At 37.7% G+C, this 23,624-nt stretch overlaps 1 protein-coding gene across 4 annotated transcripts in view; it reads left to right on the top strand.

Annotated features, from left to right (window-relative positions):
- Rok (Rho associated coiled-coil containing protein kinase) overlaps nucleotides 1-20,719 on the top strand; it is a 120,057-nt gene extending 99,338 nt beyond the window's left edge. For all 4 annotated transcript variants that reach the window (XM_083142336.1, XM_083142334.1, XM_083142335.1 and 1 more), the window contains 5 exons: nucleotides 1,615-1,774; nucleotides 11,865-11,943; nucleotides 12,714-12,924; nucleotides 16,145-16,361; nucleotides 20,114-20,719. In XM_083142336.1, coding sequence (XP_082998462.1) covers nucleotides 1,615-1,774; nucleotides 11,865-11,943; nucleotides 12,714-12,924; nucleotides 16,145-16,361; nucleotides 20,114-20,201 — 755 coding nt within the window. In that variant the 3' untranslated portion in view covers nucleotides 20,202-20,719. The remainder of the gene's footprint in view (nucleotides 1-1,614; nucleotides 1,775-11,864; nucleotides 11,944-12,713; nucleotides 12,925-16,144; nucleotides 16,362-20,113) is intronic.
- The last annotated feature ends 2,905 nt before the right edge of the window (nucleotides 20,720-23,624 follow it).

The raw sequence follows: 23,624 nt of genomic DNA, 5'->3' as shown, positions 1-23,624 counted from the left end.
AAGGTGAAAAATTTGTTGAAAATAAATGTGTGTGCATTCCATTCCATAAGGAATTCTCACATAAAATTGCCAAAATTTTTAAAAGATTTAATTTCAAAATTGTTTTTAGATCACCAAGAAGTTTGGAATGTACAATTAATGAATTCAAAATGAGAAACTCTCTACCAGATGTGGAAACACAGGAATATATAATATAAGTTGTTCATGTTGAAAGGATTATATAAGACAAACAGCAAAAAAAATGGCAATAAGATGGCACGAACATGATTTGGACATTATAAATCTAAACCCAAGAAGAGGTTTGTCAGCTCACATCATCGAAGAGAAGCATTTGATTAAAAAGAGAAGGGTTTTAAAAAGATTGACGGGAAACATAGAGTTGAATGTCTGGGAAGCTTCGTTCATTGCAGAAGAACACTGGAATAAATTAAATAATGAAAATGGTAACATAGTTCCAGTATGGAATTTTCTTTTTCACAAATGGAGTAAGCCACCATCTTTAAAATTTAATGTAACAGAAAACATCAAGAAACTTTGTGAAAACAATTATGACTTTGAATTACCTGATGATATTTGGGACTCATAATTTTAAATAAAAAATAATGTGATCAAAAAAATTTTATCTGAAATAAAAATAAAACAGACTGCTTCTTTTCACAGTTAAGTTGCTATATTACAACAATGTAACATTGACAACATCCATTATATAAGGGATACTTTTTGTTCAAAATATTGCTAACCATTGTTATAACTGTATCTTTAGTCAAAATTAAAATAAATGTCTGATGAAGGGAGTGTGTGTTCTCCTGAAATGTCAAAACGAAAAACTGTGTTCTTATGCTTGTAATAACCGTAAACTACAGGAAAATAATTCTACAATGCAAGCAATGCGTACATACAAGAAAAACAAGAAAAACTTTAATCATTTGTTTACAAAACAAAGAAAAGTCAACACAGGCATGTAATTAATTAAAATTTGCATAGTTTACATAATTCTCTGGTTAATTCAACTAAACCCCCTGGCACAACAGCCCTCCCAAAGGCCAGGGCCTGCTAGAGTCACTTTTTCATTGGGTCAGTGCATTGAGTCCCGTTGCCACTGTTTTCTGGCTTTTAAGACCAGAGCCTGCTACTTCTTTTCAAGTAGCTCCCCAATTGTTCTCAAGACAGTGGATTGGTGCCAAAATTTTGTTGCCTCCCCCTGGGAATCAAATCCAGGGCCGCTTGCACCAAAGGCGAGAGCATTAATCATTTGGCTAGCAGGAACCCTTGTTATTTCAACTGCAAATGCAAAATATCATCAGTATTTGTGTTAGAATAAGTACATGGTATCATCATCAGCATACTTCTTGCATATTCTGATAGCCGTACTCTTAAATTATTTTTTTCTAAATTGTAAGAAGTTTATGCACACAAAATTTTACCTCTTCTTCATTGCAGCAGTTCATCCTCAGGGTGTATAGTGTAACAATTTTAAACTATCCTGGGTGAATATTTATAGGATATTATGGTTGTTATTGAGGAAGTAAATCCTTTAACACGGTGCTTCTCTTCAACTTTGCACCTTCATTTGTTTTTTGTGTATCATTAATATTTGTTGCCTTTTCTTTTCAGAGTCACGATTAGAAGGGTGGCTGTCAGTGCCTAGTAAACAAAACATCCGTCGACATGGATGGAAAAAGCAATATGTAGTTGTGTCTTCTAAGAAGATTATATTTTACAATTCTGAAACTGGGAAACAGAATTCTGATCCTGCACTTATATTGGACCTGAAGTAAGGCATTATTATAATTGTTGTAATTCTTATGTTTCTATTATACCCTTTTTTGTTTCGTGTACATTTTTACTCTTGTACCTGATACAACAGGGTGGCTACTCACCGGGAATTCTGCATGAATTATTAGCTCTGGGAATTGTGCGTGAATTTTCCTCCGTAGACGTGAAAAACTGCAACTTTTATTAATGCAAATCTCATTCAATTTATGAATGCCCTGAGGCAAGTTTTTAGTTTAGCTTTTATTTTTATTGAGGAAGGGAAAGAAAGTTGCGTGGAAAATAAAACATTATCTCTGAATCTGTCTACTTTGTTAGTGTCCTTTGTAGAAGGATCTATCTGGCAGACTAAGATTATTGCAAGATAAGGTATCTTGAAGTTGATCAGTTAAACTTGAGTTTGAAATTCTTACACAATTAACAATTTTTCAGATGAGTATACTCCGTGTATAACATTTGTGACTTCTGTTTGTAGATGTACATATTTCAAGTATAAGTATGTGAAATGGCAAATTTAAACTCTGCACCTTAAATGAAATATTTTAAATATGTATTAGGACTATACCGTTTAATTGAATTAGAAGTTTTAGATACATTGAAATCACACAGACCTTTTATATTGTTACTACTACAGGGAGGTTATTTCAGTCGTTCACCGCCAGCGTGTCGGCCGTTCAGCGGACTCTTCATGCAACAGGTCCCGGCAAATTGCGTTCAGGAAGTCCGTAACAGAAACCGCTTGTTTTGTAATGTTTCCACTTTTCACAATTACAGTTACAATTACAATTGAAATAAGCACGTACCTTGTCGCAAGGATGCTGTGTGTGTGTGGAAAAGGTGTCCTCCCAAATCCAAATATTTCTGGCACCTTATTTCTGACAGAAAATCTTAGATTAGACATCGTTACTTTATCGTCAGTTGTCAGAAAGGGAAGACAGCATCCCGGCGCATAAAGCAAACCGAAAGCGTAAAATGATATTTAAAAGTAATAATAATGATGATCACTAACCTCCTGTGTTATAAGAGATGTTGAAAATGACCTCCTTCAACAGCAATACAACACGTTTCTTAGGTTCAAGAGATCCTGTCTATCGTAATTCCCTGACCACTTTTCTGCAAGAATTCGTTTTCACGTAATTATCGTACATAAAAACTCTGTTCAAGACTATATTTGTTTAACGACATAACTAATGAATGAATAACAATTAACACACAATAAAGCACTGGCCATGAGTAGCAACACAGTATAAACAACACGCGTACTGATAAACGCAAACAGAAGTGAACTTGAACGTACACTGACTAGTCTGGTAGCCGACAGTGTTGCTAACCATTTTTCGGCAATGTCCCTACAGACGTAGTCAAAATGTCCCTACAACTGACCAAATGTCCCTACGCCAAGTAAAGCGACTAAAAAAATTATCACCTCATGAGCATGCAAAACAGAAGATAAAATATACACATTTACTTCCCAAATCTTTCTGCTCGGTGCTTCCACAATTAATGAAGGAGCGAATTTACATTTGCCTATCCTAACTTAACCTAACCGTACCTGGAAGCGGACCCGGCGCCTACCCAGCGTCGAATAACATGGGTACCTGGGGGAAACCCTGGGGGGTAAAGGCGGTCAGGGGCGTGATGCTGATCACATCACCCCCACTCACGACCGGATCAAGAAAGTGTGGGGCGTTACCCTCACACCCCCTATACGCCTTCATGGCGTGGTGCTATGCACAGGGGAACACTTTACCTTTTTTGTACCTGAATGGTTCGTGGGGCTATCCGTCAATGGTTTGTTGGGCTACCCGTTTTTCGAGCCCAAATTTTAACTATGTTTGCCTTGCCTAACCTAACTTAACCTAACCTTACCGAGAATGCTCAGTGGGGCTATTCCTGAATGGTTTTGCGGTAATTGTGATTACGAACCGATAAAAAATATTTTTTTCGTAGCACTTTAACATCATCGAAGATGCCATTTTCGTATCCTGCAATTTTATGATTGATGTAATGTTGCCAAATTTACCTGTAATCAAATCAGTTCTTCTACATCGTGATTGTCGCTGTCACATGTTAGCATGTTCTTTGGGCAATATACTGAAATGAATAAGTTTATTAATTAGCCCTCCTGCACACTCCACCTAACAATCTGTATAACATTAACAACTTTTTTACTGTTCTCTTCCGCTATTCTTATACAATCCATGCTCTCCAAGTATGAAATCAACAGTGTGGCAACGCTGTAGACAGCGTAACTAATTGTAATTTGTTCATATCAACAAATATGGCTACCATACTTGTATACGGAGAATCATTGCGAGAATTGAAATGCTTATTTTACAACTTTTACACGTTAATTAACATTTTTTCCCCCTCACCCCAACATGTTAACTTGAGATAAATCATCACGAATAATTATTTCGTGAGTATAAGACGTAGCATAGAAATTACAGAAGGGTCCGGTATTGGAAATTCTTGCCTTAATGAATAATAGGGGTGTGCGGGACAGAATTTTTTGGGTCGGGACGGGATCGGGACGGTAATTTTTTTAAATCCCGACATTCGGGACTGAAAAATTTGCAATTTCCCGACCAAGTCGGAAAATTTTCGGGACGGGAAATGTTCGAAATTTCCCGAAGCACTGGAAATCTCGAATTTTACAAGTCATTTTCACTTTAAGTGATTGTTTTTGCATTTCTAGAATAAAAACTTACAATTTTCGATAAGTTCCAGAAACTTACAAGGCAGAAAACGTCGAGAATTAACGACTTTTTAAAGTAAAGGATCCCGCACACCCCTAATGAATAACGTTGAGTCGTTTACTGTTGATTATGTTATTTGAAGTCATACATGCTGCTGCTGTGCAGAGATAGATGTTGGTTGGTGATGCTGTATTTCCTGCAGTCTTTAACAATTCTGGTCCCATTTTATTTCCCTTTTTTGTTTTTGTTGAGTTGAGTTGGTGTTTTAAGTCCACTTTATGCACAGTAAGGCTAATCGGGACTGGACCTACAGTTTAAAGTGGGATCCGAACCACTTGTGCCTCCACGGGTATCGAACCCGGGACCCCTTGATTACAAGGTGACGACGCTACCACTGCGCCATCGGGGAGGCCCTTTTTTTGTTTTTGTATCACTTAACATTGAAAATATTCTTTCCGTTTCCGGTTTAGAATGTGGCAATGTTAGCACTATTTTCGCGAGAGTGGAAATGTTTTCAAAAAGGAACTTGCCTTGAACGTTTTTGGTAACCGATAACATGTTTCAAAATTCTGATGGAGATTTGTTAGTTAGTTCTTTTTTCTCCTCTTCGCTAAAGTATCCAGATAAACTAATTAATAAAATGTCATTTACCAAGATTGAAAAAAGTACCTACGTTTTCCCTCATTTGGCAAAATCTGTCCCTACGTTCTTACGCGGGAGAAATTTAGTGAAAAGTCCCTATGCTTAGGGACATATCCCTACGGTTGGCATCACTGCCGACACGTGCAGTATGAAGCGCCCTCTCGCGGCTGACAGACAACTCACCCAACCCCCGATAAGCTGTCGGCGCTGTCGCGACAACTGAGGATAAAGTAGCGATGACTAATCTAAGATTTTCTGTCAGAAATAAGGTGCCAGAAATATTTGTATTTGGGAGGACACCTTTTCCACACACACACACACAGCATCCTTGCGACAAGGTACGTGCTTATTTCAATTGTAATTGTAACTGTAATTGTGAAAAGTGGAAACATTACAAAACAAGCGGTTTCTGTTACGGACTTCCTGAACGCAATTTGCCGGGACCTGTTGCATGAAGAGTCCGCTGAACGGCCGACACGCTGGCGGTGAACTAACCTCCCTGTATATATGTGTGCGGGGGGGGGGGGGGGGGGGGGAGGCGGTAATACGTAAGGTTGAAATAGAAAAAACATTATCCTGTACCCTTGAATTTTATCATGGTTCTAGAGTGGCCATCCTGTGCAAGGACAAGCTGAACGTGACCCCCGCTCCAAAAAAGAATAATAATATTCTGGATACTTGCAAGCAATATTTAAATTGCTCAGTCAGGGAAAGGGAAAAAAGGTTCTGAAAATGTTTTCAAAAATGTGCAAAGAAAGGTGCTGATAAAATGCCTTTATTCAATGCTCTCTTTTTCTGCACATTCTGTATATAATGCGCGTGGACCGCATAGAGAACTGTGGTTCTGCCGAATAGGTTTTGTTGAAGTTTGTGTTTTCTCTGTCGGGTTTTGCTACATTATCTTGGGAGCTATTGGGACTGCAATGATATATATTGTATCATTTTATAGCTCTCTTTCTGCTTTACAAAACAAGACTTTAGGATTTTATGTAGCTGCTCAAGAAGAGTGAAAATAATTTATTTTTCTGTAAGAAAAGGAAGGAAAAAGGTGCTGAAGCATCAAAGAAGCAGTAATAAGGGGATAAATGTGCTAATCTAAAGAGAATTGCAACAAAGTGTGTTCATTTTACTTGATTTCATGTCCTAAAATACATATCTGAAAACAGCTACATTTTTGGAAAGGTGCTAGCTGCACCTTAAAATCCGTTCCCACTAATATCAACAGACCATGAAAATTCTTAGTTTTTTGATAAATTATGTATTTTTAAAGTAACTGGATGTATCTTATGTAACTGAAATGGATCGCTGCAAAATCCCAGACAAATTGTTCATTGTTGGCAATTTTTTAGCTGTTACATGCAACTTTCATCTGACCTAAAAGCAACAAAGAGGCAGTGACAATTACAATTAAATAGAAATATTACAGCAATTAACTATGATTCACACTTAAGACTTTTTTTAATTACATAATTCCTCTTGTATTGCATAGTACATGGTAAAAAGTAAATCACCCACCTTGGGGCCTCAATAAACAAATGTCCAATATTTTATCAAAGTCAACGTGGACTTCCTCTGGAGACTATGGGAAGAAACAGAACTGTGCGTAGTAATAAAAACATGTAAGGCAATAAAATGGAAAATCCCAAGGATAACCAGGCGGATCCAAGAAAGAAGTCTAGTTGCATGGTCTTAAACGCCGGGAGCATGTGACGCCGATAATTTAAGCTCTGGACAACAATCCCATGTGAAAGCTCTGAAAAGGGGTAAAGAAACAACCATCCATCACCACCATTCTCGTCCTGGTTTGATACACTAGTGACACCCAAGCCATATAACATCAACTGTTTGTTCGAAACGTTCTTGCCAATACCACCAGAGCTCTGCATTGCTCCCTTTTCCTCATGCCATTATCTTTGGCCTTCCCCAATATTCACTTTCAAGTACCATTTCCACCGCTCCTCTTGGGTTCTCTCTTCCCCCTGGAAGAAGGATTACTTCTACCAGTCCTCCAGTAGTTTTAACCATCGCTATTTTAACCCTGTTATTATATTAGTACATTGGAGATTTATCTTGTGTCATACTACACTGGACCAATATGAATTTTTTGTCAATACTGATATAAATTTTTTTCAATACCCATATCCAATATTCTGCCGACACAACGTAAAGTTATAAATGTTGCTTGAAGAGCATTAGTGGTTCATAACTCTCCTTAATGTTACTTACCATGTGACTGTAATTAGTTTTGATTTTACAAAAGAAACCTGCTATTTAGGCAATTATACCCTCTGCAAAATGACTTCGGACCTTATAACAAAAGCACAAAAAATTACATCTTTATCACAGGGCAGAGGCTAAGTCCCGAATCATCATTGACTTGTTGATAAAAGCAAGAGCCTTGGTAGGATTAATTGTTCTATCATTAAAGATATTTTCAGTCGTTTAAACAATTGATATCTGAGCTCCCAACGGCAGCCAGCGTGAAAATAATCCACCATATTTGATATTTTTTGATTTGATATATCTCGGGAACGGTGTCTCCTATCAACGTCTGGTTTTCTCAGAAATGTTTCAAATAGTGTAAACTTTCATAATAAATCAATAAATCTATTTTTGAAAAATAAGAAATAGAAGTTTTTCAGAAAAACTACAAAACATTTTATGAGAATAACTGCGAGTTGAAAGTCTTAACAATGATCCTTTTTTTTTTTCAAAAATTATATTCACTTGTTTGTAAATTGTATTTCTCTTAAAATGTTATTTAAGGTAAATTTTTAAATCTAGAAAAAATAGGGGTTCAGTTTGTCTAAAGACTTCTAATATACACTAAGTAATCTTACAAAATAGAAAATGCCATTGTTTGGTTCAAGAATTATTAATTGAGACTTTCTGAAAAGCTTCTATTTCTTATTTTTCAAAAATAGATTTATTGATTTATTATAAAAGTTTACACTATTTGGAACATTTCTTAGAAAACTGGACGTTGATAGGAGAGACAGTTCCCGAGATATACAGTCAACTCTCGATTCTACGACTCCGGGTATAACGACCCTCTCGAAGTAACGACCCTTTTCCCGGGAACCGTGAAAAATTTAGAAAAAGATAGAAAAATTTGAAAAAAAAAGTTGAAAAATTGAAGGAAATCGGCCGAAAAATGCGTTGTTTTTTTCCCCCACTCATTTCCTTCACGAGCGCTCTACCGCTCACAAGTGGGTCTGAACTAAAAATAGGCACCACCACACCATGCTTGAGTGATATCCAATAGCACTTGACCTTTGCCCTCCCCTCCCTCAAGCGCACCAATGTTACCCCGCACCCGACGGCCGCTACCCAACGCGCCAGGCTTGTTTTGCCTCGCTTTCTCTTGGATACGCGAGAAGAGAAGATCGAATGTGCTTGGATGTTTTTTTAAATCGACCTTTTGTTTCCTTGTCCTAAGAGCTGCTGAAAACTCGCGGGGAAGGGTGGGAGCAGCCCGAAATGACTGCTGGACTTGCAGTCTTTGCCAATGTGTATGGCAGGTCAAGCTCTTTCATCGATAAATACACCACCTTGAGAGATAAGATCGCAGGAATGTTCGAAAATACAGATGTGTGGCGCCTGGAAGTCTGGCCCATCTGTCCAGTTCAGCAGGTTCCCGTGAGTGAGCAACTCTCGGCCTTGTAGCCGACAACTTCCGGTAACCGCTTTCATTCAAAATGTGTTCTTTGTTCCCTGCAACACTTCATAAAAAAGCGAAACTGTTAGAGATAATCAAAACCACATAGGTGAACTAAAGATCAACCCGCTTAATGCGTTGACATCCAGGTTTCCACAAAAGTTTACTTCGATCTTACGTGCATCATAACTCCCGTTTCCCACTTCATATGTTTTCCTAATTGTGTCGATGTCGTAATATCTGCTAAAAAAGTGTTCCGTTGGTTTACTGACTTCTCCCTCTTTTCCTGTCAGGAAACGTAAGGGGGGGGTGCGATGCAGATTGTTTCAGCCACGATTTTCTTGCTGATGCGGGCTGATTACAGGCGAGGGTGGAAAAGGACCCATCCCTCTTCCTTTCCTTTGACGTCAAAAATGGGGCAACCAGTTCTGGATATATTCTTGAAAACGAACAAAAACTATAGAACAAGTAAAACAAAAAGGGACCCCCCCCCTTTCCCCAGCTCATTCTCCGCCACTGGTGTGCACGGCAATGTTGATAATTGCAGAATTCAGTTGTTTTTTAAAATTTATTTATTATATATTTTTTTTAATGCTGTTGTCTGCATAGGAAATATTGCCCGTATTATTGTCTGTTGCGTGGTAAAACGGTAAAACGTAAAGCAAGGGTCATTTCTTTCTTCTTTACACTGCTGTTAATCCATCTTCGACAGTTGCGTTATCTTTAAAATGCTGGGACTTTTCTCTTCCGCCACCTGTTGCTCGAACTTAACTTCCAGCCGGTCTCTTTGTTTTTACGGTGCAGCTGGCGCCAGTGTTTTGTCTAGCGTCTGCTAAGCTCTTGCTTGCAGATAACAGCGATGACTCATCCAGGGCGAAGAAAAAAGTTATTGTTTTGAATCTCGCAAAGCTGTTTTGATTTGACGATAACGAAATTCGATCTCCAGAAAGCAAAACAAGAGTTAAAATAACTTCATGTTCTGCGCCTTCTGATAACCACAACTGTAAATTTAACATTCATGAAAAAAAAAGTGTGTTCAATGTAGGAATGGTCGCTGAGACTGATTAAAAATACATTATTCAAGGGGAAAATGTTTGGAGGGGTGGGTGTTTGACATCGAGAATACTCCTAAATCCAACATTAAATCGTCGATTAACAATCTACCATTTTGATATGTGAAAATGCGCAGTTTCATAAAGCTTGTTTTCAGTTCATTTTATGCTGATGGGCGAATCGGGACTAAATATACAGTTTAAAGTGAAATTCAATTTCAAACCCGAATGATTATCAACTGCCACCTTGTTTAATGACCTGTCCTACAATACGCTTTGGGTGAAAATAGATCGCAAGTTGCGCATTTCCTTTTTCACGCTGGATTACAATGCAAGTCAAGGAAGGAGTTTGGACTGCTCCCTTGAATGGGGAAGGAGGGTGAATGAAGTTGGTTGAAGCAAAGAAAAGTGACTTTTTTTTTTACGATGTATTTTACACAGCCGAACCAGAATGAAAATTACAGCCCTGCCTTTATTTTTTTTTGTCTGGTACCTAGAGAATTTGTGTTGTTTCTCCCGAGAGATCTAATCTTACCAGTTAATCTTGTAACAGACAATGCTCCAGTAAACCCGTATAAAATCCAACATTCATTCTGCCCGATTATCTCCAGACTTTTGCTGGCACCAGTCTGACTGGTGTCAAGATTCTTCGAGTTTCGCTTGCAATAAGCGAGAGATTGTTTTCCTTTCCATAGGTCTCAGTGGAAACGGGTTTCTCATTAACTAGAATTGTAAGAATTTCCTGGAAAAGCAACGACTGTGCACAATTGAAACAAAGTAACATTATTTTAAATTCTCTTTTGTGAAAACTTTTTCATGTTCTATTTTCCTTCTCACAACACGCATCCTGTGCATAACAGGTTGTATAACTACCAGGATAAATGGTGTTACCATCTCCTAGGCATCTTTGTGTCAGTTTGAGCTCCCTTTAAGCTGAAAATTGGTGCAAATTCCAATAACGACCCTTTTCCCGGGAACTGTGAAAGGTCGTTGAATCGAGAGTTGACTGTATATCAAATCAAAAAATATCAAATATGGCGGCCGTCGGAGCACAGATATTGATTGTCTACTCGACTGAAAATATCTTTAATGATAGAACAATTAATCCTACCAAATCTCTTGCTTTTATCAACAAGTCAATGATTCGGGACTTAGCTTCCAGCCTGTGATAAAGATGCAATTTTTTGTGCTTTTGTTATGAGGTCCGAAGTCATTTTGCGGCGGGTGTACTTTACAAAATCACAAAATATGAATTACCGCATTTGCTGACGTATAAGACACTTTTTTCCCTTTAAAAATAGGTCTGAAAAACAGTGTGTGTCTTTTACGCTGATACTCAGTTTTTGATTACCTTTATTTCTGGAAATTTTCTCTGTTCTGACTTAGATTAGACAATTTCTTTCTTGCTTCCTTGCAGTGTGTGATGAAGAAGATTAGAATGTATTCTTTCCTAGTTAGATTAGGTACGTTATTTGTTGAAAGCAGACCTGTGTATTACTTTATATTTGAAATACTGTGAATTTATTATAGATTCAGTTATAATGCTTTTTCCTCAAAAATGTTTAGAAAAAAGGGTGTATCTTATGTGGTGGCAAATACAGTATGTGCTTACATTTATTAAAAAAAAAAATGCAGAATTGTGCATTAAATTACAAGCTATTTATGCATATTTATCAGATCAATAAAAATTATTGCTCTTTTAAATTGATCACCCAATATATTTAATTTAATAAGGCTTCCTAGTTATGTATACAGGTATTGTACAGCTACATGCCTCTTCCTGAATCTGGGGGAAAGCTAATGTAATAATTCTTTAACATTGATACCTGGATTTTATCTTCAACTGCCATTAAACTAAAAACTAAAACTCCGTACTCAACAGCCCTCTAAGGGCCAATACATACATGTCTTACAAATACATTTCTTAGTAGCACTAGATGTTTTACCAATAAGATACCTTGGTGAATATTATTGTGCATGTTATATAAAACCATGTGACTGTGATGATATATTATAATATTTGTCTCCTTTTGCTTGCAGTAAAGTTTTTCATGTACGTTCAGTCACACAAGGTGATGTGATTAGAGCAGATGCCAAAGATATTCCTCGGATATTTCAGGTACATGCCTAGTTGATAGTTTTAATAAATTTCGTAATAATCCAAGTATAAGGAAGTTGTAAAAGTTACATGGAATTATTATGTCCAATATTTGTATTATCATATATTTGTGTGAGAAGAGAAAATAATTATTTGTTGTGATAGTACTATAAAATATATACATATAATCATGTATTTAAATTTATATATTTAATTTCCGATTTCCTTTCTTTCCACATTTTCATTGCATAACATTTTGTCGAAAGGCAATCCAGATATGTTTTTGTGGTATTGATTATAACTATTGTTGTAAATAATAGTAAGAAAATTGGCAGGAACGGTTTTGTATTTCACCTCATCATTTGCAGTTCTTTTGCATTATTATTGTTGTTTTTCGTATTGAACTACCCCTGAATTCCTTCATCACTTATTATTATTTAAATCAATGGAAACAATGCTTAAAGAAAAAAATCAATTAAAAAAATTGAAGAACAGCTATTACATTAAAATTAATTGTCTACTCGCTGTTTTCAAAAACGTACTGTGTTGTACATAAATTGTTATAACAATGTCACCTACACCACATTGAAATATTGATTAACATACAAGAAAGTGGAAAGCAATAACAGATATATTAGTATGTTAGATTATTATAGAGTTGTGTGTAAAGTTATTTAAAAGTAAAGGGGTAAAGTCATGGGTATTGCAAAATGAGTTGAAACCACGTTGAGCAGTTAACAGTGTAGTTGACTTGAGGAGAGAAGTAACCAAACATAAAATTCTCATTTCAGCTCCTGTATGCAGGAGAGGGTGAGTCGAGACGTCCAGATGAGTCTGGATTGCAGCAGTTAGATCTGAGTGTTCGAGACGACAAGCCTGGAACAATTTCCCTCAAAGGCCACGAATTCCTTCTTATTTCATTTCACATGCCTACTACTTGTGAAGTTTGTACAAAGCCCCTGTGGCACATGTTCCGGCCTCCACCTGCTCTGGAATGCCGTCGTAAGTATCTGTGCCTCTGGATTTCTTGGTTGGATTAAGTGCATGCCTTTACACATGCCAGTATTCATAATTTCGCATGAGATAATTAGGATTGAACTGATAAGACTTCAAACTGATACCGATACTCTTAATGATTCCCACCAATGCTTGAAGATTCTAACAATTAAAACTCGTTCAAAATATTATTTAATGTAAGTGGATGAGTATTTTACTCCAATTATGAGCATCAATTTAGCAGAGTTCTTGTTTCAAAATATTAAAAAGTTACATCAGAATATAAAACCTATACAGCAAAACCTCGTTAATATGATATTGGTTAATACGAAGTACCCTTTAATCCGAAGTTCTTCCCATTCTCCAGCCGATAAGATAGGATTTATAATGTATTTCAGTATGGATAATTGTTTCGGCCACGATTTTCTTGCTCGTGTGCACACACGGGCTCCTTTCCTTTGGCATCTAAAAAAAAGCAAACAGTTCTGAATACCTTCTTTAAAGTGGCCGCGGTGGCTCAGTCGGTAACGCGTCTGACTACCATGCTAAAGGTCCCGGGTTCGATCCCCGGCCGGTTCAAATCCGGGAACTTTTCTAACGGTGGAAGCGGCCCCGGCGCCTACCCAGCGTCGAATAACATGGGTACCTGGGGGAAACCCTGGGGGGTAAAGGCGGTCAGGGGCATGATGCTGATCACATCACCCCCACTCATGACCGGATCAAGAAAGTGTGGGGCGTTACCCCCACACCCCCTATACGCCTTCATGGCGTGGTGCTATGCACAGGGGAACACTTTACCTTTTTATACCTTCTTTAAAACGAACAAAAACCGCATGATAAGTACAACAGCTCATTATCCGCCACTGGTGTGCATGGAAATGTGATAATTGCAGAATTCAGGCCCCTCTTTCTTGTGTGAATGCAGCTGTCTGGATAGGAAATATTGCCCGTATTATTGTCTGTTGCATGGTAAAAGGTAATGTGAAGGATCATTTTTTTTTTCACACTGTTCCCTCTTGGACAACTGCGTTATCTTTAAAATGCGCATGCTGTAGTGCGAAGGAATAAGCTTCATTGTTTTGAATCTCGCAAAGCCATATAATCCCCGCTTTTCTTCAGAACCATTAGCGTGCTGCTGTTAAAAAATAAAAAAAAATATTTAAAAAAAACTCCATGCTCGATGTAGGAATACGAGAGGAAACGTTTTAGCGGAGCGAGTGTTTGACCTCCAGAATACTCCTGAAACCTGCAATAAATTGTCGATTAAGCAAGTTTCCTAAAGCTTGTTTTTAGTTCATTTTATTCTGATGAGCTAAGCGGGACTAAATATACAGTTTAAAGTGGGATCCAAACCAGAGTGATTATCGAGTGCGGCACTGTTTAATATGTCCTAGAATGCACATTCAGTGCAAACAGATCGCAAGTTGTGTGTTTACTTTTTCAGAGAGGATTACAATGCAAGTTGAGGAAGAGTTTGAACTGATCCCTGCAAAGGGGGAGGGGGGGCGAATATGAAGTTAACTGAAGCAAAGAATACGTGACTTTTTTTACGATGTGTTTTAGACAGCCGAACCAGAACGAAATTTACAACCCCAATGTTTTTGTTTTGTTTTGTGCCAGGGAAAGGTTGTGTTCTCTCCTAAGAGAGTCTTCTCTTACCAGTTAATCCTGTAACTGACAATGTTCTAGTGAACGCACATAAAATCCAATATTCATTCTGTCCGATTATTTCTCGTCTCTTGCTCCTGTCTCTTGATCGCGCCAGTGTGACTACTGTCAAGATTCTTCCGAGTTTCACTTCTTGCAATAAACGAGATTGTTTTCCTTTCCATAGGTCTCTGTGCAAACAGGTTTCTTATGAACTAAAATTGTAAGAATTTCGTGGAAGAGCAACAACTTTGCACAATTAAAAGAAGTGGAAAGGTCGTGAGGGAAAGGCAGGTGGGAGAATGCTGTTCTCGGTTGCACGTTGAACGGTGTTACCAGTCTGCGAGGATGCTTATCCATCAGAATGTTGTGACGGTCCTGCCTCCAGCATTACAAAAGCACATCCAGAACTCCGCACAAACACACTACACACACACACGAACAAACTTCACGTCTCCGTGTTTTGTCGCAAGCACGCTGCCCCACGGCCAGAGCACTTCCAATATCTTATGTGTCAATATTCTCCGGTTGGCAACATTGCTCTTTTTCCCCACGTGACACTCACGCTTCAGAGAAGCGGCTCTGCGAACTCCCCCAATTTACGACTGGACTCTGCTACTTCGCTCATGCGGAGAAAACTCGAGAGCTCTCGGATTGCTGGTCAAACAGTAGTGGAGGACATTTACATCTGAGTCCAAAGAATCTGTCATTGGTAAAAATATTGAAGTATGTGTGTTAACAATGAAGATTTCTCCCAGTAGTTGGAATCACCTCATCTTCATACGAGTCTTCTATTAATATCTCAGTTGGGCCTCCTTGATGGCGTAGTAATCATTGCCTCGTAATCAAGGTATCCTCGGTTTGGTACCCAGTTGAGGCACACATTCTTTTCGTCACAGTATAGTGTCCTTATCTCACCCTTTCATCCTGCCAAAATCACAGTGCATGCCATGGTTGACAGTCAAAAGCATTGCCACATATCTACCCCTTCTTGTCTATCAGCAGCTAGCCCTCCTCTGGGTATGTCACTGCATCATCCAGCGGCATATATACGAAGGAGGGATGAAGGCACTAAGGTTAAAAAAGAAAGGGATTGAACCGAATCTGTTGCAACTCTTAAAAAATGCTAAAATGAGCAAGAGAACCACATCCATCTGCACCACCCTCTCCCTGTTCTGTTTAGGTGGCAAGATGCGTGTCGACTCCAAACTAACCTTCCTTTGTCGGTGTCCACTATGCCCCTAGATTTGTGGCTGTGGTTTTCTCTCGGATTGGAGAAACTAAAGATGCTATACCTTGGCAAAGAGATTAGTGGTTCAGATCCCACTTTAAACTGTAGGTCCAGTCCCGATTAGCCGATCTGTGCATAAAATGGAGTTAAAACCTAAAACATTAAATATCTCAGTTAGCATATATTTTTGCATAAAAATGGTCTCGTAACAAATTTTGAAAGATGTGTCTTTTAATAATGATAATTATTGTCTGAAACATTTTTTTTTAAATTTAAGTTTATGATTTTTCACTACTTTGTGTAATTGTTGCCACAGTACATTGTATAAAATTTCAATTTAACTTTCAGGTTGTCGTGTTAAAGTTCACAAAGACCATCTGGAGAGGAAGGAAGAGGTTATTGCTCCATGTAAAGTTCACTATGATCCTAACTCTGCCAAGGAACTCTTAATATTAGCTGGAAGCACAGATGACCAGAAGTTATGGGTATCAAGGCTCAGTAAAAAAATACAAAAATGTGGGTACAAAGCTAACAGTGGAATGGATGGAGCAAAAGTCTCCCCAAGGTAGGTATTTCACTTGTTAAGATTAATCCTGTTTTGAACAAGCAGTTTTTGTTCGAAAAAAATGTTTATATAGCAGGATTAGAATTCTTATGCACATCCCAATTATTGTCATTGGGACAAGGGCAAAATAAGTTCTCCTCTCACAAAAGATTTTTTTCTTTCAGTAGCTTCATCAGTAAAATGTTGTCATTGTTGGTAGGTGCAGGGAAAATGAGTGCTAGAAATATGTGAAAAAATTAAAAACAACAGGTCACACAAAACAGACATCAGTTATCTTGGCATTAATTTCCTTCACAGAACAAGTTTTTTGTTTTCTCTTTTTTTTTTATGTGTAATGTCCATTTACAAAGGTACACGGGAATAAAAGTGTGGCATGGAAAGTGTTACCATTTGTAAATGTTAATAACTCGGGACCTGGAGGGGTTTGGTGTACAAATCTATAGTGGAACCACAAGCAAAAATACCTGCACTGACCCGCGTGGAGGAGGGGCAGAGTGGAGCAGGCTTCCTTATGGCCTGAGTTCAAAGGAAGAAGGGAAAGATGTGCGGAGACGTTTGGCCAAAGGTTCTTTTCCTTGAGGTCACTATACATGAAAAAAAAACCTGCAATTATAAGCCTTTATCCTATGTGCTTTATTAAATTGTATGTTGCATGTTTTACATAGAGCTACAAGTTTAACAAAAATATTTAATGATTTCCATGTATTATACTTCCTTACCAACAGGCCATGCCCATACTGAGCATACTGTGACCATAATATGTAACTTGAAATTAGCTTTCTACGAGGGTCATTTAGATTGAAGTGGCAACATAGCTGGGAAATGAAAATGAAATGTGTTACTCACGTGAAGATGATTACATTCCCTTGATGTAGTCCTCTAATTCCTGGTGAACACGTTTCCAGATATGTGGCAGACATTGGATACTGTTGAGAGCTCCCGTTTGTGAGAGGTTGTCGAGAGACCGCCCTATGGCACGAACAATGCTGGGAATATCACGGAAACATTGTTCCCAAAGTGGTTCTTTCATTTTTGGGAACAAATCAAAATCACAGGGGCTCATATCTGGGGAGCATGGTGGGTGCTCCAGTACCTCCCAACCCCATCGTAATAAGAGAGTCCGTACCACATGGGCAGTATGACATGTGGCGTTGTCGTGAAGCAGAATTGGTCCAGACTGCAGGAGATGCGGTCGTTAGCATCACAAAGCTGGCCGCAAATGGTGACTCAGGTACGAGGCATAGTACGCAGCATTTACGGTAACCCCTTGTGACACTTGATGTGAGAGGATAATGCCTTCGTGGTCATAGGCCATTATCATCATGACCTTAACATTTGCTGGCTCTTGTTTCACCTTTTTCGGTCGTGGGGATGCCAGGTGGTGCCATTCACTGGATTGGTGTTTCAGATCTGGTTCATAAGATCTCCCCCATGTTTCGTCAATCGCAATAATGCAGTGCAGAAAATCAACACCTTCCTGAAACTTGATGAATGCTTACGCTGTTCTGCATGGGTAAACATTGTTTAGGGTGCTATGTCACACACACCTCACTTTAACACCGTCCACTGCCCAGGAACACACTATGCTCATCATTTGTCTCCCGGCCAAACAACATGCGATTCACATCAGTGTTGCCACTTCAATCTAAATATCCCTCGTAAATTGGCAATCAGATTTTAGATTACATTAGCTGTTTTTGAGATTTGGCCTGTTTATTTAGGTGGCTATTAGAAGTTCTATTGAAAACCTAGAAGTAAGGCTGAGCCGATTCTCATACCAATTCCCACTAATGCCAATAAAGTTGTTCCGAAATTTTGTAATTTTTAAAATACAGTTTTCAATTTACCAAGCTTTTGCTTTAAAATATTCATAAATAATAAATCGCGTGTGTGTTATCTACTGTGTATTATATTGGAAACATCATGTGATAGTACATATGCATAAAGTAAGTCTTAAAATTTTCCTGGCGAGGAATGATGAAAAGATTCTCTCGGGCTATCAACCAGGTGACTTGTGGAAAAGATTCCAAGCTTTCGAGAGCTAACGTCACTCTCATCTTCAGGGTAGAAGTGCAATCCTGAGCTTCAACCCCGTGTATATACATTTGTGGAGGAAGGGGAATTGCCGGTGAAGATGGTGGACCAATCGGGTGCTGTGTCTGCTATGTCCATGCTGCTGGTTGACTATTGCTAGCCAAGCTGGATCCAGTTCAAGCTCCGTGTCGCGATTGCGATTCTCCTCTTCCAAATAAGTAGCTGCTGTTGAAATCTGTTCTATGGCCCTCGTTCATTGAATGTTCCACTAGTCCCGACTTTTCTGGATGGAAATTCCTGATGTAGCTTCGGTGTTTTTTTGCAGCGGTGTTCTATTGTCCTGCCCATCTGCCCAATGTATGCTTTACCGCATAAACCACTTAAAACCTGGAGTTTACTGTATTATATGCAAATGCAGTAAAGCATACATTGGGTAGATGAGCAGGACAACAGAACAGTGCTGCAAAGAACACCAAAGCTACATCAGGAATTTGCATCTGGAAAAGTCAAGACTAGCGAAACATTCAATCAACGAAGGCCATACACCAGATTTCAGCAACACCGAAATTATAGCCAAATCTTCAAACTACTGGACTGCAACATAAAAGAAGCTATTCATGGGGAAAAGGAGAATCTCAATTGCGACACTGGGCTCGAACTGGACCCAACTTGGCTAGCGATAGTCGACCAGCAGCACGGATGTAGCAGACACAGCACCCGATTGGTCTGCCATCTTCACCCCCTCCACGAATGTATATACACTGGGCTGATGCTCATACCTGCACTTCTACCCTGAAGACGAGAGTGAGAGCTCTCGAAAGCATGGAATATTTTTGGAATTCACCTGGTCAATAGCCAGAGAGAATCTTTTCATCAGTACATGTGCATGTTTGAAAGACTGTTGCATATATTAACTTTGGATTCAGGTGAAAAGGCAGAAGCCTTCCCTATTGTGTAGTGGTAACGTTGTGGTCTTGCAATCAATGGGTGTTAGGTTCAATACTCAGTAAATGTACATAGTGGTTTGGATCACACTTTAAAATGTAGGTCCAGTCTCAGTTAGCCAATCTGTGCATAAAGTGGACTAATTCAAATAAGAAAACAAACAAATCATGAACGATTGCCAATAAATTTGCATGATATTTCGTCAGACAACACATGAGATATTGCTCATGGATTAATGGTGCAAATGTGGCACTGAAATCAGGTGCATAGTGAATATCATTAAGATAAGTGCTTCGTGCAGCCATTCTTCACACTGTCTTACGCTTACGTTCTTGTTGACAGAGTGCATATTGACATAAGACTCAAATTACTGGTTGTCATTACTTCAGTGCAACATTTCAACCTGGTAGTAAAAATTTGAACTATTTTTTTTTCGTCAGGATTCTCTTCCTTACGGTCTCCATAGCTTCTGTACCAAATTCATCACAATCTATTGCTTCTGCCAGGCTCCAGAGGTCTTGAGTAGGGAAAATTTCATTCTAAACACCACATTTGCACCTGGTGGTAAAAATTTGAACTTCTTTTTTTCATCGGCATTTGCTTCCCCAGTCCCCTCTATACCAATTTTCAGCGCAATCTGTTGTTTCGAACGGGCTCTGAGTATGGCAACTTTAATTACCCTACCGCTGTACCATAGTTATGTGTATTTCATAATATTTCTGCTTATCCTCTCAAACTTTAAAACAAATTTAGAGCATTTTTTATTCTTTCAGGGAATCCACGAGATCGAGTCTGAAGAATTATGTTCCTCAACAGCGATCCGCTACCCTTCCTGCCAACACAACTCCTATAGGGAAGTGATGATGTCTGGAATATATGACAGCCTTAAGCGCTCTGCTTCCAGAATGAGACCTGAAGAGTCTATTACTAATCAGTAATAAATAGGCTCTCAAGGCTCAGAAGCTGCTACCTGCATAATATTTTATTTAATGCTACAATTCAGAGGAAACCAAAGTTTCTCGTTGTGATCTTCCATGTAGCGTCGCGATTCCAGTGAGCTTTACATTCCCAGAAACATGCATCATACTTGGAGTTCAAAGGAACCATCTTCTTGCGCGTTAAGTGGTTCAGTTAGTCTGACTTCTGTCTTCGTAAACTTTGTACAGTTATGTGCACAGACTTCGTAAAGTTGCCATAAACCTTGTGCCTTGATGTGTGAGAGAGGCAGAAGTTTACAATAAATGTGCTACGTCAGTTACAGTTTTATTTCTGTAAAAAATATTAAAAAAACCTTTTTGTAGATATAATAAATAATGCCTCAAGTCATCTATGTAAAACAGAGATTTCTTGTATACACATTAATAAATGAACAAAAGAAATTATGCTCGTTTTCTGTTGAAAATGCCTAAATTATAATTCAATTTCATCATATCCTCATCATCGTAATTAGCCAAAAGTGGCAGAAAAACTGTTTTTAAAATTATAATTGAAGTGTTTAATTCCTTAAGTCTGGAATTTTCTTAGCTAGCCCCTACTGTAAGATGTAGTTTTTTTTCAGCACAATTCCATTGAACAAATTTAACTGAAGTAAAACACCAGTATATATACCTGCCTTCTTTTATGCAGTAATTTTTTTATGTATATAGAAATGCTTTCATATTCCACAACAAAATGTAAATAACACACAAATACAATTGCACAATAATACATAGTATTTCGGCATGTACTGTATGCACATCTGGTTCATGCAGACTAATTCTTTCTGGTGTGGAAGTCTTTGAAACAAATTCAACCCAATATCCGCATCACGTAAACTTAATTTTTTACCCATATTTCAGTTTTCTATTATGCACGAACTGCACCACATGATAGCGCACAACTTTTCTTACACGTAACTTATAATAATCTATCTTCTTCCTCCTCTTCTACTGTTTTTGTTGTTACTACAGCTGGCATAATCTTATTTAATGTGATGATTGTGTTCTCAACATCTGATCATATACACCCCCTGCAGTTGAATCTAGTTACAATAAAACAAGGTGTATCCGCATGCACTGCAACAGTACACTATGGATGGCATATATGTACACCATCCATACTTAAAGGGTTAAAGAGTAGTGATTAACGTTCTGCAGAACACCAGAACTGCATGACAGTAATCAACATCATTTCTCCAAAACAACAAATGTAAATTATAATGGAATGCAATGCAGTATTGGATGTTTGTCAAAAGCTAGTTGTATTTTTTTAGAGGGTATTAATTTTTAAAACACAAGCTTTCTAAAATGAATGGGAAGTTTTTCAAAAATCATATAATGGTAATTATTCACTGCTGAGAGTTGGTTTGTTTTATTTTGGATGGAATTGCTAGGGCGTTTACAGGAAATACAATATTGACATTACATCTCGATTAGGCACAATTAGAAGAAGAAAAAGGTAATTTGCTCAAGAAATCCCTTTTCTGGGTCTTCAACTCATCAGACAGTGCTGCACACATTAACAATTTCAATGACGCTCAAGGGCCACTAAGCTACACTACGGTATTGAGAACTGTAAGATGCTTCATCTACCACTTACTTCATCTGTTTTTTATGTTAAATACTTAATTTTTCAAATGGGCACCGGCCACGGCAAAGGGCTCCATGGGCCACCACTGGCCTGCAGGCCATGGGTTGAAGACCACCCATGGCCTACAGTCCTCACATTAAAAAGAAGTGAATAGCTAAATTCTGAATGTAAAACTGCTGTGTACGAGAGAAACCATTTAAAAGATCTTCGTCTAATCTGCTACTGCCTTGCCATACTGTGCAGTCAGTCCTGACTACTGGAAGCCACTGCTTGCTCAACTACCACCTGCTTATCCCATGAGCATGAGGTAAACAGGACCTTGAATGATCACGATCAACATAACCAACAAAATGACTATGAACGTTATGACAATAAAAATAATACATTGTCATAACTACATTTGAAAATGGTTAGGCTAAGTCCAAAGTTCCACATTTGTGCTATATCTATAATAATTTAGTCATATGATTGCTCAAAATTTTATTCATATAATGCAATTAAGTGTCTGAAATTACTATTTAAACTAATTTCATTAAATATGATGTTTAAAAAAGCCAATTTGTATATCATGACAAAATTATCAAATTGTGCAATATTCTGAATTCATATTCATAACAGTTATTTTTGACTGACAATATGAAAAAACAAATATCTTCAATCATATGTGTTATTTCAGGCAAGCAAGATAAGTTACATTCAAATTTATAATTAAATTTATTGAAATTATGTACATTTGCATTGACATCAAGGTTTATATACAAAGGTCAACTCTTTAAAATTGTTCAATGTCTTATATGATGTCATACTTGGTATTTTATATCAACATTCATAAAATGGTAATTGTAATCATTAGATAAGTATATTGTGATATACATAGTAAAATAGCTGTAACAGAGCAAATATGTACATTTACAACACAAACATTCAAGGTGTTAAGCAGTTATGGACAAAAATATAAAACAAAAACCATTGAAGATAACTCATACTAAAAAATCTGGCTTGAACTAGTTGCTCTAAGACTAGTTGTCTGTGACTTTAAAAAAAATCTCAAGATGGATGGAAGATAAGTAAAAATGTGGCTATTGGTGAAGGATTGATATTTGTAAAAATCTGGATATTTTGAAAGATTATACTTTACAAGTTAATCTTTAATAGTTTCTTTAAACTATAAAGAGACATTTTGTTGATAACAGAAGCTTGAAAATGGTTTTATAATGGAATAGAATAATCTGTATAACGAAAAGGAAAGATTTGGAACTGGTGTAAAGTGCCTAGTTTAATAATTGAGAGCAGGAAATTATTATCTGATGGCATCTGCATTAACTAGCTAGTAAATGAATATTGCATTATCTAAAATGAGAATCTTATGAGAAATAAGACTAAGTGAGTGAAATATTTTCTGCATTTTGGATGTGAATAAGCCAAATGTGAAGTTTTGAAAATTGAAGGAAGCCATCTTGTGGACCTGATTGAGGAATTTGACATGTTGAGTGTGCTCAGATGTAGAACTGAGGCATACTCAAATATTTAGTGAAGGACTTGCTCTGTCTCACAAGGAGATAATAAAGAAATGTTTTCTACATATAAATAACATTTATATGTTATAAATGTTCTTGTAAACAATTGCATAATGTGATGCTCTTATAACATTTGTTATTTCTAGTTATTTTATCAATGTAATAATTATAAAAATATTTATTATTGTATGAACATAAA

The sequence above is a fragment of the Lepisma saccharinum genome, chromosome 20, assembly GCF_977018435.1.
Source record: "Lepisma saccharinum chromosome 20, izLepSacc3.1, whole genome shotgun sequence".
In the NCBI taxonomy this organism is placed as follows: domain Eukaryota; kingdom Metazoa; phylum Arthropoda; class Insecta; order Zygentoma; family Lepismatidae; genus Lepisma; species Lepisma saccharinum.
Note: the sequence above shows the minus strand (reverse complement) of the source record. Positions and strands in the feature narration are given on the sequence as shown.